The following is a 20,398-nucleotide window of genomic DNA, read 5'->3' on the forward strand; positions in this document are numbered from 1 at the left end:
CCAAAGACTTTCATCTGTGACCCTTACTCCTATTTTTTTTTTTTTCTTATATATTTTTCTCGTTTTTCTCTTTTTTTTGAATTTTGCAGATATAATACAAAGAGTGAGCATTTGCATTAAATAGAAATTTGTCTCTCGTGCGCATTTGACACAATCTTTTGCGAAAGAACTTGACGAAATTAAATCGAAGAAATGACACAAAAGGAAGACATCCAGTTCTATAAAAGAAAAAGAAACATGAATTTTTTTTAACAGATTCGATATGTAAATTTTAATAAAATTTTATTTTGTATATTTAAAATTTATTTATATATATATTCATATTAAATATATAATACATGATATATATATATATATTTATGTTAATTCTTGAAAATAAAATGTGCTCACTTTTCAAAGTTATTTAATATATTCGAAATTCATTTTTAATGAACTCACATGCACGATATTGAGGCTGTGGGCGGAAATAGGAGTAAAAGTATCCAAAAGATTCTTTTTAAAAATTCGACAACACGATACGATAATTATTTTTCTCAAAGAAATACCAATGTTTCCATCATCATATTTGGTATCAAAAGAGATATAGATATATTCTCGATGAGTGCACTTAATCGTCAAATTCGTACATTTGATAGGGTTTCCAGTCAAGTTTTTGAAGAGATCTAAAAAATATATATTTCAAAATTTTAATTAAATAATCAGAAGAAAAAAAAAAGAAATTGTTAAAAATAATTTTCATTTACTTTTTCGCGGATTGTATGAATCCTGGAGGTCCACAGGTGAAAACACACGCATCAGGGGAAGTTTCTGCGACTAATTCCTTTAATAAATCATCTGATATCGTGCCACGTCTACCCGCCCATGTGCTATCAGCTTGTGAAAGGATATGTGTGACTTTTAATCTGAAACGTATCATTGTTTCATTCAAAGACAATGAAATTACGAAAAATAATAAATTAATGTACCTACTTTTTATCTGCACTAGCCTTTTCTAACTCCGCCACGTAAAACATGCTATCTTCATTTTTATTGAAGTTAAGTAAGTTTATAGTCTTCCTGAAAAGATTCCAATATAGAAAAAAAATTATTAAACGAAACAAAGGTTGGTGAAAACTGTGATAAATTAACATTGGTGATCTATGATTTAACAAGTGGTCTATAAATCTAACAAACTACTTGCAATTTCGCAGAACATATCAGGTTATGCCAGATTTAATACAATTTCAAGAGATATAGGTTCGACCATGCCAAAAATCTTTCATGCACAAAAACATTTCATCACCACATGATTCAAACAGATGAGCTCTCAACTAGATGATCCAATAAAATCTTACTTCTTTCATCAAAAAATACTTATTCGACAAATTTTTTTTCTCATACTAATTCTATACTTTACATTTATAAATACATTTAAAAAAATGGCATGCAAGATATCCATTTTTATCCGGCCCACCCTGTATAACAAACTCTATAAATATCGAATAATGATTCGAAGGAGATACTGACACGCTGCGTCTGGCCAAAGCTCGTTGAATGATGCCAAGCATCGCTGTCAAACCGGTGCCACCCGCGAGCATGTGAATGACAGAATAACGATCGAAGGATTCTATTACAAAGGCACCTAAAGCATTGCTCAAGAGGAAGGTTTGGCCAATCTGAAGAGCGGTTATGGACGGACTGAGAGCACCTTGGGGATATCTTTTGATCATTAAACACAGACAATCGGATTTGTAATTCGGCACTGTGTCGTCAGGGTGAAGGCACGGTGGGACAGGCGTGTACGATCGTGATACTTCCATCCCTGAAATAAAATATTTGTTAATTTTGATGAATGAAAAGTTTAATTATAAAAAGTTTATAGAAACGAAGTGAAAATATTGAAATTTTCTTTTGATTTCAAGTTAATTAATAAGTTTCTCAAGTTGATCTTCAAAGAATAAATAAATTTTCAAGTTCTTATAAAAGTACGTCTTATGATAATATACAAACTGTTATATTATTATATTAGAATATGCAAATTTGAAATTTAACGATGTTCTTAGCAAATACTTATTTAATATGCCTTGTTTTTCTGAAATTTATTAAACCAACGAATCAATGAATCACAATTATAAAATGTTTGATGAGATTTTAGAGGAAAGCTAATGGAAGAAACAAATATGTACCCATGACGTTCATCTTGGCTTCTACGTGTCTGCCAATGGGCACCACTTGCAAAAAGTTTTTCGCTCGAACGACTAATAGGTGAACTAATTTGGAAAGGGGTTTATTCGTAACAACTTCGTATTCCTTGTAAATTCGACTATTCGTATTTGTCTCCCTGGATATCGTTTGACTGCCTTGAGATTTCCATATCTCTTTCTTCTGCTTCGTAAATGTAAAATCGATCTACAAAGGAAAGAAGTAAAATTGAATTGTTTATTTTTTAAATCTTAAATTCTTATTTAACAAAATGGAATTGAAAAATACACCACCTCCATCGTGTCAAAATTTCTGGTCCACATCGGCGGCCATTTTATTTCCGCTATCAGTTCCAGCTGATGCGTTATTATGTCTTTCTCGAAAAATAATTTGAATATCAACTTCGAGTCGCTTATCCTGCTTAATTGATAGCTCACACCAGGATAATCTCGAACAGTTTGGTAAAATAACGTGATCGTGTTGGATGTCTGCCTCCAATCCATTTTTATATTCGACAAGTCACCGTCTGACACGTTTTCTTGACTGGTGCTATGAGCTAAAAATTTATATCTTTTAGTTTTCAAAATATCTTTGAATTCCTTTCTTTTTTTTTTATATCAATATTAATATTTTATTACTTCTTCTACATAAATTCCAACAAGACAATAATCCAAACTATTAACTTTAAATAGAAACAGAAAGCCTTTTCTCTTTTTCTACTCTTTTTCAAATTTCAACTTTCTTGATCTTTTAATTCTTCAGTATATATTATTCTATCCTTTGAATTCTTAAATCTATTCAGTAAATCACAACATTGCATCTGAAAATTCATATCTCTCAAAATTTAAATCTCAACAAATGACGTAAAATCATCTTAAAGATTTATGAATATTTATTTTTATTTCTCCCCCATTAATATTATACATAACCAAACATTGCATTCAATATTAAACTTATATTTTTCAATATTTCCAAATGACATTCAATCATTTAGAATCATTAGAATATTTATTTTTTCCTTCCATTAACTACTTATAAATGTTACATTCATAATTCATATCTCAACATTTACATTCATTCAACAAATAGCACAAAACATAAAAATAGAATAAGTTAAACAGTATTATAACGCAATCAATGATACTACAACTTGTGATTTCTACATAAACTTTGTAACTATATCTTAAATCATGAATCTAATATTCATAATAATCCATTTTCATTGGCTTGAACATTTCAGATTCTTTTTCATACTTACAACATTCATCACAATCAATCTATCATCATTTCTTCAATCAACAAACATCTTCAATATACATTCATATATCCTAACGGATTCAACAAAGTACGGATTCACAGAATCTTTATCAACCTTTTTTTTCCTACATCTATTTCTTTTATATAAAATCATTTTAAAAGTCGACAAGCATTCCTTTTTTTTCCTTTTCTCTCTCTCTTTCTCTCTCTTTCCTCGTATTGATACAATACACCATAGAAAGAATGGTTCTCCCTCTTTCCCCGGGCATTCTCGTTTATCGCAACGAACGACACAATGAGTAGGTGGTCCTCTTTCTCTACTCACTCGTGCAACTTGTTGTTATCAGGTTCTGCGCGGTCGATGAACAATTGGTGGTGGCCGAGGCAGGGTTTTCCATCGAGGACGAGGAGGAACCGGTGATCGAGCCACGGCTCAGCCTTCCCACCACGCATTTCTGAAGGATACTCTGATAGTTGACCCAAGCGTGCACCTGCAACGGACGATCTATGGGTACGTAAAAATAAAACGTCGATCGTACGAGGGATCGTCTCGTTGATCGTTGATAGATTGGATATTGATTGGACTCACGCTTTCGAACAGTTTGGTCGCATCTTTGCCGACCCCTCTCATCAACTCGCTTATCCCTCCTGGATGGAAATCCATGTAACGTGTCACGTTGAACACGATTCCTGAAAATTGAAACGTAATTGTTACGTTACATTACTCTTAAAAGTATTTTTATAAATATTTTATAAATTGTACCATTTACTAATAGTTTGAGAAAAAAATTGGTAAATTTCAAAATTTAGGAGGAGAACAAATAGGAAAGCAAATTGCTATGTTCACAAAAAATGAAGAGTTTTTTTTTTTTTTATTTTTTTCAACGGAGAAATATAAAGATCATCATATCATTCTTTTAAATGAAAAGAGATTGATTGATTTTGAAATTTATTTCGAATAAATTGAATTTAACTATTGCATGTTATAAATATATTATCACTCTATGCATGTATAATTTTGCAAAACATTTTTTTTTATCAATAAGAAACGGAAGTCAACTTTTTTTTAATGATCATAATAATTGATTTTAACATACGACCTTGAAAGTTGCTCGAATTCATTATTATATTTTAAATATTTATTCCTTTCTTCATTATACGAATTCATTATACAATTATACGATATATAATTCGTCTTTAATTTATCTCTTATCTTTCTTTTTTTTTTTTCACGTATCATTACTTTTTTAATTATTCAACATAATGATCGAAGCATTATTTCCTCATCATTTTTCTGAATCATCGTTGATTTCGTATGTCGGATCACGCGCGATCGCAAAAATACGCCGGCGAATTTCATACGGTAGGAATTAAAATAGGCAGGCGGCGCAGGGATCGTGACAGGAATAAAAATAAATATTGAACGTTGGGAACAATGGACGGGGGAAAGTAAATTTTAATCAAACTAAAAGCGGACGTTCAACGGTTGCCCTATATCGTTTCCTTCCCTCTCCCGTTCGTTTTCTTCCCCCCCACGAATAACACGCTTTTACGCCATCCAATCAATCCCCCCTCTCCATCGATTATCACCCTCGTAATACGTAAAAGTGATATTAATAATGGAAAGAATTTTGAATTTCTATTTCCTAATTTACTTTACTCGAGCGTAGTTTAGAGTTCCGCTATAATATCATCACTCTAGTTTCTATTCTAATCTCTAGTTTAATATTTGAGATATTTCCTCGTGCTTTCTGTTAACGACCATTTTTCTGAGTCATCGTTCACTTGGTGAAAAATTACTACACGAAAAGATAATTGATAGATAATGAAAACATAGTTCTCATCGGAAACATTCTAAAAAAAAAAAAGAAAAAAATCAAAAACGAAGAAGGAAGATGACTAAAAAATTGTGAAAATTTATTTAGAGATACAAATGAATAATAAAATAAAATAAAACGAAATGTTAGAAGTGAAACTTTGAACTTTACATGAGAAATCAACATCTTAATTCCACGTTGGCCCAGATTCTCGGATTTTATTTAATTTCCATTAAGTACATAATTTTCCAATTTATATAAAGACTTCGCTTGTCCTTGCCCACCTATTTCGTTAGCCCAGTTTCCATAATGCACAAACCCAAGAAAGTCGCATTAAAACCGATCAACCAAATGAATTTAGATCACTCTTCGTATCCATCCGGTTTTTTGCTTTTCCTCCCGATTTAATCCCGATAAATCCGATTGTATAATTCGATCGCGACCGCTCTTCCTCCCGTGGAAATGAGATTAATGAATAATCTTGGTTGGTGGAAACTGAGTTTCCCTGCTCGAGAGAATTGTTATTGGAAACGGATCCGAAGGAAAGTTAAGTTTCCAAGTTAGACAGGAATTTAGATGTTTCGTGGTTTGTAATCGAGCAAAGTGGGGGATTTATACGGTCTTCGAGGCCGTAAATTTAACCGAATTGGAATTTAGAAGGAACGAGAAATATAAATATTTGAACATTGATAGCGAAGTATAAATTATGCAAAAATAACGAAAAGACGATAGATATATCTTTTTGCTACGAAAACGTGAAAAATTTCTGCAATATTCAAGAGAGATTAAAACTTAAATTCGAAAAAATAAAAATTTGTAAAATAAATCTAAGAAGTGACAATATTTTATACGTATATATAACTTAAAAAAATAAAAAAGATACATAAATCGAAAATAAAAAAATGCCATCTTTAAAAAAAACTTCGTGCTTGAATGTTGTAAGAGCAATTTTCAAGGTCTCTCGAGTATCGCGTATTAACGTATCATTACATCATCGTTATAATGAATTTTGAAGCAGGCTTTTTGCTCTCGGCACAGAAAAAGAAATTCTAGAATCGAATGTACTTTTATTTTAAATAGAGCCGTTACCTCGAATCGCGATCCAAGCATCGTTTTGCTTATTATGACTGGCCAACTCGGATAATGTTACGATCCGTGGAACACCACCAACGCCGGTTAGATCGACTCCAGAATTGCCCAATCGGATCCAGTCCATCAAACTGTGGCCGGGTGCTAGCGCGGTTTTATTTCGGGGATTGCCTGCAAAACGTGAAAAATCAGCTTCAGTTTCCCTTTGTTTCCTTTATTTTAATTTATCGATTGGGATCGTGAAAATGGAAGAAGAGGAACGTATTTTTAGAAATTATATTTTCGTTGACACGAATCGTGTCGAGCGTTTTTTCACTCTTGGTGAGAATCCATGGCTGCTGTTATTATTATTCGGTATTATTATTATTCAAGTTTGCGTATATTTTTTCATATTTTTATCGTGAAACTTATAATTCGAAATTAACAATGAAAAAATATGTATATTATTATAATTTGATATTGATAAAAACAAATGTAACAAATTGATGACATTGATTTTTATGGAAATAGAAGGATCATCGAGTGTTTACAAAAAAAATTTAACATTAAAATTTTCGTATTATTGAAAAATATTTTTCAACAATGCAATTCGTGACTGGTTTGTTTTTTTACTGTCCACGTGTTTTTTATCTTAATATTCAGATCGAAATTGAATTAGCATATTTAACACGTTAACAATTGGTGACGCAATTCTACTAGTTTTCAGTTATAAGAAATATTAATTATTAACGCGTTTTGAAAATTTCTTATTCTAATTCAATTTATTTGCAATAGAATAAATATATCGAATATCGAAATTCGCTATTATATTTTAATTCCCCGATTATCTTCCATTCTATATTTATTCTTAAAAAAAGTTTATTACAGCGGATAATCAATCCATCAACTTACGCAATCTTCAAACTTAGCGGAAATATGATCGACGACTCTTCGCTAACTTTCTAAAAGCTTTCACTTCAAGAGGAAAACGGTCATATTATCAGAAATGTAAATAATATTTTTATCTCTACATCTATTCGAAAATTTTCTTTCGTTTTTCGTCCATCATAGAATTCAAATGGAACGCGATTTCATATATTTAATTTCGTAATTATTTTCGTTGCAATAACGAACTTCGAATAACAAATTGATAGAAAATCTACGCTTTTTACGCAATTAAAAAAAATTTATTAATCGAAATATTTTCGCTTGTATTCCGTTCTCCTGTATTTATTCGCATGTGACGCAAATTCAATGCATACAAATGAAAAAAAAACTCGTCTACACAGTGATCGATAAAAAGAGAAGAAGAATGAATACGTAATTCGACATGAAGCGCATGTTAATTCACATACAACAATTTATTATACGTTCTATCTAGAAACAGAATGCACATCTTATATAATGGACAATTGAAAGTTATACCATAGACAAATTAATAAACTAAATAAATTTTTTGGAGATACATATTTTATTTGATTTAATATTAAATAAATATACAAGGTTAATTTATGACTAATTTTATAATTAATCATGTTACAATTGAATCATTGAATGACTATACATCAACTGTATTAAAAAAATAAACCCAAAGAAATTATTATAAATTTATATGATAATATTTAATTATTAAAATATTTATACATTACGAATGAAATTTATCATGCAAAATGTAGCAAGATTAAATTTGCATAGAATGTCGTTTGGAAAATGTATTATAATTTTTTTAAATTTAAAATATCAAATAATTCAACGAAGAACAGATAGTAGATTTATTATTTATTCGTCGACAATATTTAAATTCGTCGTCTAAATACCCGTGGAGAAATCCTCTGGTTCGAAGGTCAATGAGAATGGAAAACACAATGGACATGTTCGCAGAAACGAGGCTCGCGTAAAAGTAATAGTCAATTATCGTTAATTACTGACCGTCCTGAATCTGCAAACCAAGACTCTGCGGAGACCCGTCGCCGTCCATGACGGAAACCAAAGACGCGCCGCAGCATCGTGGCATTTTCTCATCGAAACGTCACAGTCCGCAAATCTTTAACCATCCTCCTGTATAGAAATTGCATTGAGTTGAGAAACCAACCAACCAACCAACCCTGAGCAAACAAAGATCTTTCGTGCGAAATGGGAAAGAAAAGAGATTGTCGTCGTGATTTCATTCGCTCGTTTCAATCGTGGATTTGTATTTCGTCAATTCTACGTATGTATTTCGTACACGTTTTATCAATATTCTAAAATAATTATTATTTTAAAATAAGTAAATAGGAAATTTTGCATGTACAAAAAAAAGGGAAATAGTTATTGAATGTATATTGAATGTATAATTATATAAATTATAATTTTTTAAATTATATAATTAATATAATCCATGATCGGAAGACTTTGAATCGTTAAATTAATAATTAATTTTTTTTTTCTAGGTATACAAAAGAAATCATAAAGATTTAGCCATCCATTGGTTAAAAAAATAAAGAAGAAAATAGTAAAAATGGTAAATTAATATTCTTTTATATTCTTTTTTTTTTTTTAATTTTTTACATTCGGTATGCATCTTAAATATAAATATGGTAAGGAAAGATTTTTTTTAATAATTTTTAAGAATAATACTTGCCAATTTTTATATAATAGTAAGTTTTCTTTTTTTTAACATTTAGAACAATAAAAAAATATGCTATTTTTTGCAAGTATATTTAAACTTAAGATAATATATTCAGAATGCAAATGTAATTATATGTAAATACATTAAACGCGTATCAATAAAAATGTACAAGAAAATGCATTAAAAGTGCAATATCAAATGTATTTTCTAAAAAAAAAAAAATAATCCAAAATATATATATGATTATATTAAATCTATTTTTTTTATATATATATACAATATTATAGTTTACAAATTAATATTTACAATTTTATACTAGTATATATACTATAAAAATAAGTAAAAATTATACAATTTACATAATTTTCATATTTAATACTAAATATGCACGATATAAATTTATAAATTGAATTTAAAAAGATAAAAGTGCAATAATTTTTAATGTTTTTATATCTTAGATTTTCTTTTTTTTATATTTTATTTAAAAAAAAATTGCAATGCATTAACAAGTGATATAAAAAACCTACTATATAATTGATATTATAATAATATAATGTGATAATAAAATAGTAATATCAGATTATCCTATAATAAATTTATTTTTATTTTCTATTCCATTCCATAATAATTTTTAATGCATTTCATTAAAAATTAATATTACAGATATTATAGATAGTAATATCATTAATTTTAAAATTATATTTCTAAATTTCTATATTTCAAATAAAATTGTTATTCAGTAAGAAGAAATAGATTTAAAACTTTTTAAAATTTTTTCTCTAAAAAAGTAATTATGCAAAAAATTTAAAATAACTTTGATCATTTTACTGTAAATTAAAAATGTAGTCTCGAGAAAGAAACCGTTTAAAACTTCAACGTCAAGATGTAAGCAAAGATTGTGTTCAAGTTTTTATGGAACAGCTTGTGAGAAAAAAAAATTTTATCATTAAAAGAATTGTTATAAAATGTAATTTATTCATATTAAATTATAAACAAATGAATTGCTCTCTTTGAAAGTATTTCAATTATTTCACATGTGTATCTCTTAAAGAAGTTAACCAAGTAATAAATTCCAGTAAAAGATAAAAATAATTAGTTTTCAATTTCGTATATAATATATAATTATAAAAAAATAATTAACTGTTTCAGATAAAATTTTTCTAAAACAACCTCAATTGTTCTGAAAACATGGTGACAAGATCAAAAAGCAACGAAAAAAACACAAAAAGAAGAAAAAACTGTGCATACTAGCATATACAAACCATAATTAATGTTATAATTACAAATTTTAATGTATCTAAATGTTTCTTATAATATTTTTTAAATTTAATTTAAGAAATAATTGTAATAAAACTTATTATTACTCGGTTTTAAAAAATCTTTTAAAAAATATTTAATAGTATAAAATATAATAGAAAATATAATAGATAACTTTATACTTTTTTTTTAATTAAAAAAAGAAAGATAAAAATCAATACTTCTGATGCAATTTAAAAAACAATTTATTTACTTTTGATAAATCAATTTGTCTTTAAAAAAAAAATTATAAAAAGCTTAAAACATTAATAATCAAAATTTCTATTCAATAGTTTCAATATTAAATACATCAGAAATATCTACTGCGAAAAATTATTGCGATCCCGCGCAAATCAACAGCAAAAAAATGCAAACAAGCCATAGTCCATCATGTGAACGGAAGTGAATCGTGAAAAACGGCGGGAACATGAATATTATGCGTCAATATATAAACTCTTTATATATTGTATTAAATTCATCCCATAAATAATGTAAATTTTTTAAAATCTGAATATATCTTATAATTGTTAAAATTTTATTAAAAAAAAAAAATTAAAATCTTTTCGAAACATATTTTAAGCCAACTTATTAATAAATTTATAATTTGGATATTTTTTTCAATAATTAGAGTGTAAATATCTGTAGAAATTCTCATTTTTATTAACATTATTAAAATACAAATATTTTATCATTTAAATATTATAACAAATATATACTTTTGAAAATTTTATATATTTGCTATAAATGCATAATACTCGATCTAACAATGAAGAATGTTCATAACCAATATTAATTCATAAATTTCGATTAAAAGTTGTGATAGAAAAGATATTTTCTCTGAATCAAAAAAATTCGAACAAAATATTCAGTCCAATTTTTTAAACCACGAAGGATTTATAAAAAATATTTTTCATTTCCTTTCTCCAATATACATACCCAAACAATCTCATTATTTATTGGATGACTTAATATCCCCCAGGAAAAGTTCCGGAAATCAGTCGAAACAACCAACAGTGGCGTCGATCGATCTTGTTCAGATAAAATTGACAAACAATTCTCACTTTCAGCGTGACCCTCAGTGACCAGAATCACCGATGAATAATATCGAGGAAAAACGCGCACAATTTCTCTATTCAAAAGGATCCAACATTGCAATATCCAATATCTATGCCAAGGTCCATTCTAAATGGAAATTAAAAAAATTCATCTTTCTCTTCTTTCTATCCCTTATGATTTTTCAACTCGATTTCAATTTCAATCTCAATTTCGGATCTAAAGAGATGGTCTAAGACGAAAGTGATGGTCTTGTTACGTTAATGTTATAAAGTGGATAAACTGACCAAAATACATTCACAGATGTCGATGGACGCGAACACTAAACTATATATTGTGTGTTTTAGGGAAACGTGATCGCGATAGATGAGAAGCAGGGTGAAACGTTGATCCCACGCTGGACTAGAAGGTACTGCACCAAACACGCGGACCGATATAGCCCTCGGACAGGTAGATCAATATAGTAGCTACGGCATGCCTAACACGCAGGATCTCTTGCCAGTGAACGCGTGATTCTCAGCCCGCGGTGATTGAGGGTGAAGCTGGCCGAATTTCATCTTAAATTGAAGATAACAAGAGCTAACTTGATTTGAAACAAGGAATACTTTCGAATAAGTAAGTTTGTTTACTCTGGAAATTATTAAAAAAAATTTGAAAGCATTGAATCTGATTGATTGAATTTTTTTTTTTTTTTTTTGATATTAGAAACTTTATTTAGAACTTTTGAAAGAAAACTCATTTCAAATGATTCATTTGGATTGCTTTTTTGGAAAATTTTAGAAAGATACAGAGAAACTATTATCAAATATGTAGATTTTTTATTTCTGCAATTATTACATGGCAAGTATTTTTATTAAAATAGAAATTATATATCTAATTATGTATCTATTTACTTTCAGTGTAATTTAATTGTTATCATTTATGTAGGATTTACAAGAAAATTGAATAGATCCATTGATATGTTATTTTAAATCATAATTCATTTATTATTGATTTATGTATATCTAATTGAAATGAATAGTTTTTTATTTTTCAAGCATTCTTTAATTTTTTTTTATTTTTTCCTTGTATTATCATTAATAAGTATCATTTTATAAAAAATAAAGACTTATTACTATATTTCATTGTTTGAATAAAATTTTTTTTAAATAAATTAATAATAATGAACCAAGCCTTTATTATACATTCCACAAATATGACGTTAAATATTTGATTTTCTCTTAAATATATATATATGTATATACATATATATTATGCAGTATATAATATATTTATGTATAAATTATGTATAAATATATATATATATATATATATATATATGTTATTTATATAATATATATTGATTGTTTCAGTTTCAAGAAGAGCTTAGAAGCAACATTTCTTATGGAAATAATAGTATATTCAATATTATATATACAATATTTTCACATACCTAATCCTAAATTCTCGAGTAATTCGGTATCTTTCTCTCTCAATTTTACATAATTCGATCGAATGCTGATTATTCATTCACTTCTGAATTGTTAAACTGTCCCTGAATATCTGACCGTGTGATATAGTTTTCCTTATAATTTCCTTTCAGTAAGAAACTATGAAGTTGTTTAGTATATATTATGGTATGTATCACATATATTAGAATCTAACATTTAAATGATGAGTTATATAGTGAGGATTTAAAGACATAGTTTAGTATTATACAAGCTATTATTACTTCGCAATTTTTTTCTTTTAACTGTGGGTGGTTACATCTGAGAAAGATATATAATAAAAATATAAAGAATTAATTAATTTTTCTTTCTAATTTTCGTATAAAATATAATTAATAATTAATAATTTAGAAACATTGTTGAATTTAAAATAATAATTATTGTTTTATTAAAGTAATTTTAAAAATAATATCATATTTGTCAGAAGCAATGAAAAAATATTTGAGACAAAATAGATATTTGTCATTTAATTAAATTAGATTCTAAATTTTGATTGTCTAACATTTAAGTATTTTTTAAAAATACTTGTAGTATACAAAGCTGACATAAATTCAGAATTGAGTACGTTCGCAAGCACTTTAGATTTAATGACATGAAATTTTACTAATTAGAGGTAACTTAATCTTGCTATTTCTAGCATGAACAATTTTTCAGTCAAGTGTATAATGATGTTATTACTCACATGATGAAATTTCAGATACTTTATACAAAAAAGTTTCTTTATCTTTACTATTATAGAATTAATATATTTTTATGAACATAAGAGAAAATTATTCTATAAAACATATTTTTATAAAATAATTAACTTCTTTAAATTATATCAATTGAATGAAATATAAATTATTTAATAGAAAATTCAATGATAGTATTATCATTTCTATTTTCATTATTAAACATAGAAGCAAAAAAAATAGAATCATTTAAAAGAATAATCAACTGATATCCGGCAAATAAAAAAAATTCCATTTCACCATTCCACACCACCAAAGAAATTGATTAAAAAATCCAATTTGGGTTAAATATAAAATTGTGTGAAAATTTAAAATATAGAATATGAAATAATAGAATATAAAATAAAATAAAATAAAAAAACATTTTAAGATCTAAAAAGACATTTAAGCTCATTCATATATTTGATTTTCATTTATTTTTTAATTTTCATACAAACAATTAAGAATATAAAAATAAAAAGAACATTAAATATCATTCAACAAGATTTAAACATTTTTCTGTTTTCGCTGTATCATTTATAATTTATATGTTATTCATAATTTTGCAATAAAATAAATGACGATCACATAATTCAAAACTTTATATCAGGATTATTTGCTTTCTTTCTTCTAAGAAATAAATTATATTCAATTGTAGCATGATATTAGTCAATTCTTTTATAATCATTTAAGATTTCTCTGCGTAAGATTCACGCAAAAAATATAATTACATGTAAATTAAAATCGTTCTTATAACATTGCTCATAATTTTTTAACTCAAATGCTTGAATCAACTTATTTTAATGAAAAGAATCGATTAATAAAATTCCTGAATTAAAAATTAAGGCTATTTAAACCAATTAAGATTCAATGTAGCCAATTAAATATAATGTCCGATACGTTTGTCGCCTATGACGAAGGATTTAAATCCCATATTAAATATTCGATTAAAGCATTTAAATACACTAAATTCTATAGAATTGGAAGTTAAACGATGACTATGAAATACAAATAAAAGAATAGATAATGTATACTATACTTGGAAAAAGGGATTCGTGATCATTGTTATTTCTTTTCTTTTATGATGCAAAAATAATATAATTATTATCTTATTATTATCTTAATTATAGAAAAAAATTTTTTAAATATACAAAACATTTTTTAAAGATTTTAAATGTTAGAACATTCATTAAAAACATTGAAAATATTAGATTAATACAAAGCAAAACACAAAATAATAAAACTTCTACAATACAACATTTGAATAGTAAAGCTTCTATGCTATTATTTTTTGAATGCATCAACTCAAATAGTTGAACCTTTGTTCATAAACATTCAAATGGAACTTTCAAACATAGGAAATTGAAATAGTAGAACTTTTACGTAATACATATTCAAAGGTTCTACTATTTATACAAAGAGACTCATATAACAAAAAAAGAATGAGCAATCGTTCCTCAAACATTATTTTAACAGTAAAACTTCTATACACAGGACGTTCAAATAGTAGAACTTCTGAACAATAGAATATTCAAATGATAAAACTTTTAAATAATTGAAAATTCAAATAGAACTTTTATATAATATATATTCAGATAACCAAAAATTCTACTATTCCTATGAGAAAACTCGTAAAACAAGGAATGAATAAACAGTCGTTCATAATTTCGATTCAGTACCGATTCTCACTATCGGGACAGGACAGGGGACAGAATGGTTATACCGAAATGGCCCTGCCCTACCCTATCCTGATCCGATAATGTAAATCGGGAACGACTTTCAAATGAGAAAAATCCTTTTTTCAGAGATGAAACGTCGATTTCAAATCCCACGATGCTTTCTTCTTCCAAATTCCAATCACAAGTAAGACCAATTCTCACTATCGGGACAGGACAGGGGACAAAATGTACCTGCCAAACGGCCCTGCCCTGCCCTATCCTGACCCAATAATGCGAACCGGGCATGATCCAGCTATCAGATTGTAATCGATTGGTTGGGATGAATGGATGATTTGTTGATCTCCGATCGATGATATTCGATTAACGAAGTTGAAATAGTTGTGAAAGCGAGTTTGAAGATAAAAGGTAAATTGAAATGATATGAGAAAGAATACTGTAGAATAATTTTTTATATCTTATATTTCTAAAATGTTTCTAATCTTCTTGCCACTTTTTTAGGATTGATAAAATTTCTATTTCTCAAAATTATTTTTTTTATATCCAGATTTAAATATATTTTTAACTTTCATTTCCTGATTTAAAAGATGATTTTCTTATTTTTTTCAATATAAGAAAATTTTTATTATTATTTACGTATCACTTAATAATAAATTATTTGAATCTATAAAATAAAATATATAAGCTCAACTTTGTATATGTTGAAACTTTTGTGAAATTTTAATTAAGACAACTCTGGACTCTGACAATATTACATCAAGAATTAAAAATTTTTATTTTATAATTGAATTATTATTATTGTATTATAATTTTATAAATGAATCTTCAATTTTCGTCAAATTTAAATAAATGTATATTCAATTTATTTAAAGAATTTTATAAAAAAATTAATTTTCATAGAAATTTTATTGCTTTTACATATTATTTATATTTATATTATTTATATATATTTTATTTCTTATATTATGAATATTGTATGTAAAACTAGGAATAATATAGGAGGATATAGAAATATAATGTAAGAATAATATGATAGAATTTTATTTCAGTAATATAAGATGTATGCAAAAATTTTTAAAAGCCGAATAATTGCAATAAATGAAATATTCGTAATAAAACATAATCAAAGTTTGCTTAATAGATATGATTTAAATCGTGTTTAGCCATAATTAATTGTTTCAATTTATTAAACGTGTCAGATACTCTCTCACAAACTTGGAAATGATTCAAGTTGCACGAAGTGAAGTTGAAAGATTCAATTTGCGGAAAAATTAATTCATGCTTTGGAATTAAATTATAAATTTAAAATTACATGATATCAACATGAAAGAAAATAAATGGTGATGCTTAATAACATTTTTTTGGTGATATAAAAAAAGACCAGATAATATTTGAGTTTTAATTTATATATTTAATAACATGAATATAAACATATTAAAATTTAGATTTTGTTTCTCAAGATAGTCAGAAAGTATTAGAGATCATTATATATGAGAATATTATAAAATATTAAAAACCAAATGACATATTTTAATATTTTGTTAATGTTTATGAAACTTAAGAAAAATAGTTTATGAAAATCTTCTGAATTTTTCAAACTTCATGAAATAAGATCCAAGTGAGAAAAAAAAATAGTATAAAAAAAAATATTGGACAAATCCTTATAATTTTCTTTTATAAGTATAATATCAAAAAAACAAAATATAAAAGAATTTTTATAGATTGGAAAAATTGCAAATAAAGTATACTAATCCATCACTTTAGTTTAATGAATTAAATATATAAATTCAATTGCTAAATAAAATAATGAATGAATTTTCTATATACAAATAAAAGCAAACAGAATTAAAAGTCAAGCCCAAAAATTTATTTCTGAACAATCAATGAATTAGCTCACCAGTAGCAGAGCCTGATGACGATGGTCTCGTTTGACTAACTGCTCTCGCTTCCTGAAATTGCTTTACTCGAGCAATTCCACTAGGTAACAGTACAGCATTCTTCGCCAAAGAACTAACAGACGACGAAGACTTCACCTCCACTTTCTTCATCTTCTCTTGAATGTCTTTAGCATCATTGTTCACTTCTAACTCATTTACCTTTTCTTGTTGATCTTGAGCCGGACATTTATTCATTCTGACTTCTTTTGTTTTAATTCACAGAAAAGTAAATTTATAACTTGTATTTTCTCAGCATGAGATATTTTATAGTAGCGCATCGAAACTGAGAAAAACAAGAAAAACTGTTACACTTTGTCTCACTTTTTAATTATTACTGTGAATGAAAATCAAAATTTTTTTTATTAAAATTCATTCTGTTAGTTTCAATTGGAATTTATGTTTTTGTTAGTTATTGACAAAATATTTGCCTTAATAATTCTTTTCTTTCAATTATTTCATATCCATAAAAATAATAATTGCAAAAAAATGTAAATAATAATTAAAAATATGTACGTATTATATGTATTATTAATATATATATAAAATATATATATAATAAATTGCACATAGAATAGAATTAAGAATAGAATAAAATTAATAGTAGAATTAATAAAATTTTATAATAAATAATAAAATATGATGATAAAAGTCATTATTATGATTAGTGGTAATAATAATCAAAAATAATCTTGATTAAACATGATAACGTTCAAATAAAATTGTCTTTTAATGGTGATACTTAAACTGCCGGAAGTCTCTGTTCGTACATGCGGTTGCTGGACAAATAAAGTTTTGAAACGTTTACTTAAATTTATCGCAAAGCACATGTAATTTCTATCATAATCAAAAATATCAAAAAGTGAAACTCAGAATAAAAGTCGAAATATTCGTATTATTTTTTCCTCAATTTTCTAATATAATGAAAATTTAAATTCCTTGAATAATTTGTATATTAAAAAATATTATATTTCTTTGAAAATAGGTATTCATAAAATGCTGTAATAATTTTTTACATTATTTATAAATAAAAATGAAAGAATAAATAAAGAATAGAAAATAGAATATAAAAAAATACAAAATAGATTTTTAAAAATTTTTTGCCACACCCATTTTTTAATATATATCACAAATTATTTTAATAAAATGATGAAGTTTAAAAAGAATTTTATGTATTTACATCAATCGATGCAATGAATCAAAATTTAAATAATTATCTATATTTAAAATTAGCAATTGAGTATGTATTTTAAAAAGTTATAAGAAATTAAAAAATAATAATTTTAAATAATAAAGTTTAAATAATAAATTTTATATATAAAAAATATATTATAAAAAATAAAAATAAATTGTAGAAATATATGGAAATGAACAAAACAATACAATATTGGAATTGGTTTAATAAACTGATATCCGAAATACATTGCGCGTTATTGAATAAATCTGTTAGCAAATGTGAAGAAAAAAAATATACAATGACAATAACAAAACTCAATATAATGTATAAAAAATAAAAAAATAAAAGGAATAAGGTCTACTGATTTATAGTAATTTGATAATAGAATTCTATAATATTTTTAAATATTATAAAGTTGTTGCTCAAATGATGATGTAATAACCTTAAAATACAAATAAATTAAACAATTTTGAATCGATAGAATAACTATAAACATATATTGTAAAAAATAAAGATTATGTGTAAATATAATTAAAAAAAAATTGAGTTTAATTTTTTTTTTAATCAATATAATATATTTTAGATAAATCATAATATTTAATAAAATAATAACTAATAATTTCGACGTAGAAATGATATGAAAGAATATATGTATATACATATACATATAAGAAATATGTTAATGAAAAAGAAATATGTAGGAATGTTGATTTATTTTGCATGATTTTTTCTATTAATAGTGCTATTTTCTAATTAATAATAAAGAAATTAATAATAAAGAATGACGTATATGAAACCAAACATATTCAATCAAAATTGAAAAAAAAATTTATTCCTATATTATGAAAATATATGATTATATATTAATAATAAAATTATAACCAAAGTTAATCATAAATGAAATGAGACGTAGAAACAGAATGGCTAACTAATTCGAGGCGACACCCAAATCGTTTTTCGATTTCGAAATAATCTTAAAAATATTCAAATGGATCATTCGACGTACTTCAAAAATTTTGTTACACGATCAAAAAGAACAACTTAGAAATTGAGACATGTGGATAATCAACACGGACGTTTTCGTGAGACAATACCGCGGCGCGAAGCCGCACGCTCATGAGCTAACCTCAAAAAGACGATCGGTGATCGTGAGCCGCATGTCAGAATAGAAGACGTAGAAGCCAGTCTTCACTACACTATAACGCTACGTTATTAACTCAGCACGAGACGCGGCTAATAATAAAATCACCAAGAATAATAAGCGTTCTTTGTCGAATGATAAGGAAGCAAGTGGCCACAAAGTGACATTCACCCTATCGTACACATACACTCGCGCGCGCGCGCGCACATTGACGCCATGTTCTTACTCCTACTCTTCTACATTCGTGATGGATGAGCGATTGAGATGCCATCTGACGGTCAAGGCAATGATCAGACTTCTTACAAATCAACGTTTGGAACTTTTCATGTCAAACGCGTGTTAAAGATTTTAACAAAAGTAAAAAATAAAATGAAAAATAAATAAAGATAAAGAGCAAAAAATATTGTTAAGTTTGAAGAAATTTTTATTGGCTGAATTATAATCTATTATATTGTAAATAGTATATAATATAATAATATATAGTATAATAATATATAGTATATAATAATCTAATATACTATATAGATAGTATATAACAAATCAAATTTTGTATTGTATCAAAATATTATTTTGTATCAAATATATATTGATTTTTTTTATATAGTTATTTTAATATATTTTTTAAAATTTTATTATAATTAATAGTATTAAAGATATTTAAAAAAAAATGTGAATATTTGCAAATCAAATATATATATATATATATATATATATATATATATATATATATAAATGTATATACAAAATTTATCATCTGTTTTAAAAAATGTATAAAGATAAAATACTAAACTTTAAAAACTTATCATGTAAAGCTTTGTATTCTAAACTTTTTCTAAACTGATAGATAAAAAGTATTACAACAGTAAATAATGATAAATTAAAGTTTTATTAAATAAAATTTAAACATTAAATTTTAATGAAACATTAATAGTCATAGATTATTTAAATTTAATTTTATTATCATAAAAATATTTTAAAAAAATAATATAACAA

General features: G+C 26.0%; 1 protein-coding gene, 1 long non-coding RNA gene and 3 other non-coding genes across 17 annotated transcripts; 2 read left to right on the forward strand and 3 right to left on the reverse strand.

Moving 5' to 3' along the window:
- Positions 1–32: 32 nt before the first annotated feature.
- On the reverse strand, positions 33–19,657 carry LOC410936 (cytochrome b5 reductase 4). 9 transcript variants are annotated; one of them, XM_026439822.1, is made up of 13 exons: positions 19,391–19,655; positions 17,051–17,373; positions 8,253–8,381; positions 6,345–6,515; positions 4,028–4,128; positions 3,764–3,929; positions 2,475–2,737; positions 2,166–2,388; positions 1,507–1,801; positions 970–1,056; positions 744–902; positions 439–662; positions 33–218 (listed from the first exon to the last, which is right to left on the reverse strand). In XM_026439822.1, exons 3-12 carry the CDS (start codon positions 8,335–8,337, stop codon positions 608–610), a joined length of 1,605 nt encoding a protein of 534 aa, XP_026295607.1. In that variant the 5' UTR covers positions 8,338–8,381; positions 17,051–17,373; positions 19,391–19,655; the 3' UTR covers positions 33–218; positions 439–607. The 9 variants fall into 9 exon arrangements, with proteins under 9 accessions (XP_026295607.1, XP_026295606.1, XP_026295604.1 ...); XM_026439821.1 differs by lacking the exon at positions 8,253–8,381 and having other exon boundaries at positions 17,051–17,293; positions 19,391–19,657; XM_026439819.1 differs by lacking the exon at positions 8,253–8,381 and having other exon boundaries at positions 17,051–17,424; positions 19,391–19,656.
- On the forward strand, positions 6,522–15,742 carry LOC102656050. Of its 5 annotated transcripts, XR_003304430.1 has the most exons (7): positions 6,522–6,665; positions 7,212–7,331; positions 8,205–8,532; positions 8,753–8,823; positions 11,628–11,895; positions 12,633–12,896; positions 15,283–15,742. It is a non-coding gene; the product is annotated as an uncharacterized LOC102656050 (long non-coding RNA). The 5 variants fall into 5 exon arrangements; XR_003304431.1 differs by lacking the exon at positions 12,633–12,896 and having other exon boundaries at positions 15,283–15,741; XR_003304433.1 differs by lacking the exons at positions 12,633–12,896; positions 15,283–15,742 and adding an exon at positions 11,986–12,212.
- Positions 15,121–15,260, reverse strand: Mir3718a (microRNA 3718a). The gene has a single exon (NR_039442.1). It is a non-coding gene; the product is annotated as a microRNA 3718a (primary transcript).
- Mir3718b (microRNA 3718b) lies at positions 15,144–15,254 on the forward strand. The gene has a single exon (NR_039448.1). It is a non-coding gene; the product is annotated as a microRNA 3718b (primary transcript).
- Positions 15,347–15,436, reverse strand: Mir3718c (microRNA 3718c). Its single transcript, NR_127345.1, has one exon. It is a non-coding gene; the product is annotated as a microRNA 3718c (primary transcript).
- Positions 19,658–20,398: the final 741 nt, after the last annotated feature.

This window comes from Apis mellifera, linkage group LG3 (assembly GCF_003254395.2).
Source record: "Apis mellifera strain DH4 linkage group LG3, Amel_HAv3.1, whole genome shotgun sequence".
Classification (NCBI taxonomy): Eukaryota; Metazoa; Arthropoda; class Insecta; order Hymenoptera; family Apidae; genus Apis; species Apis mellifera.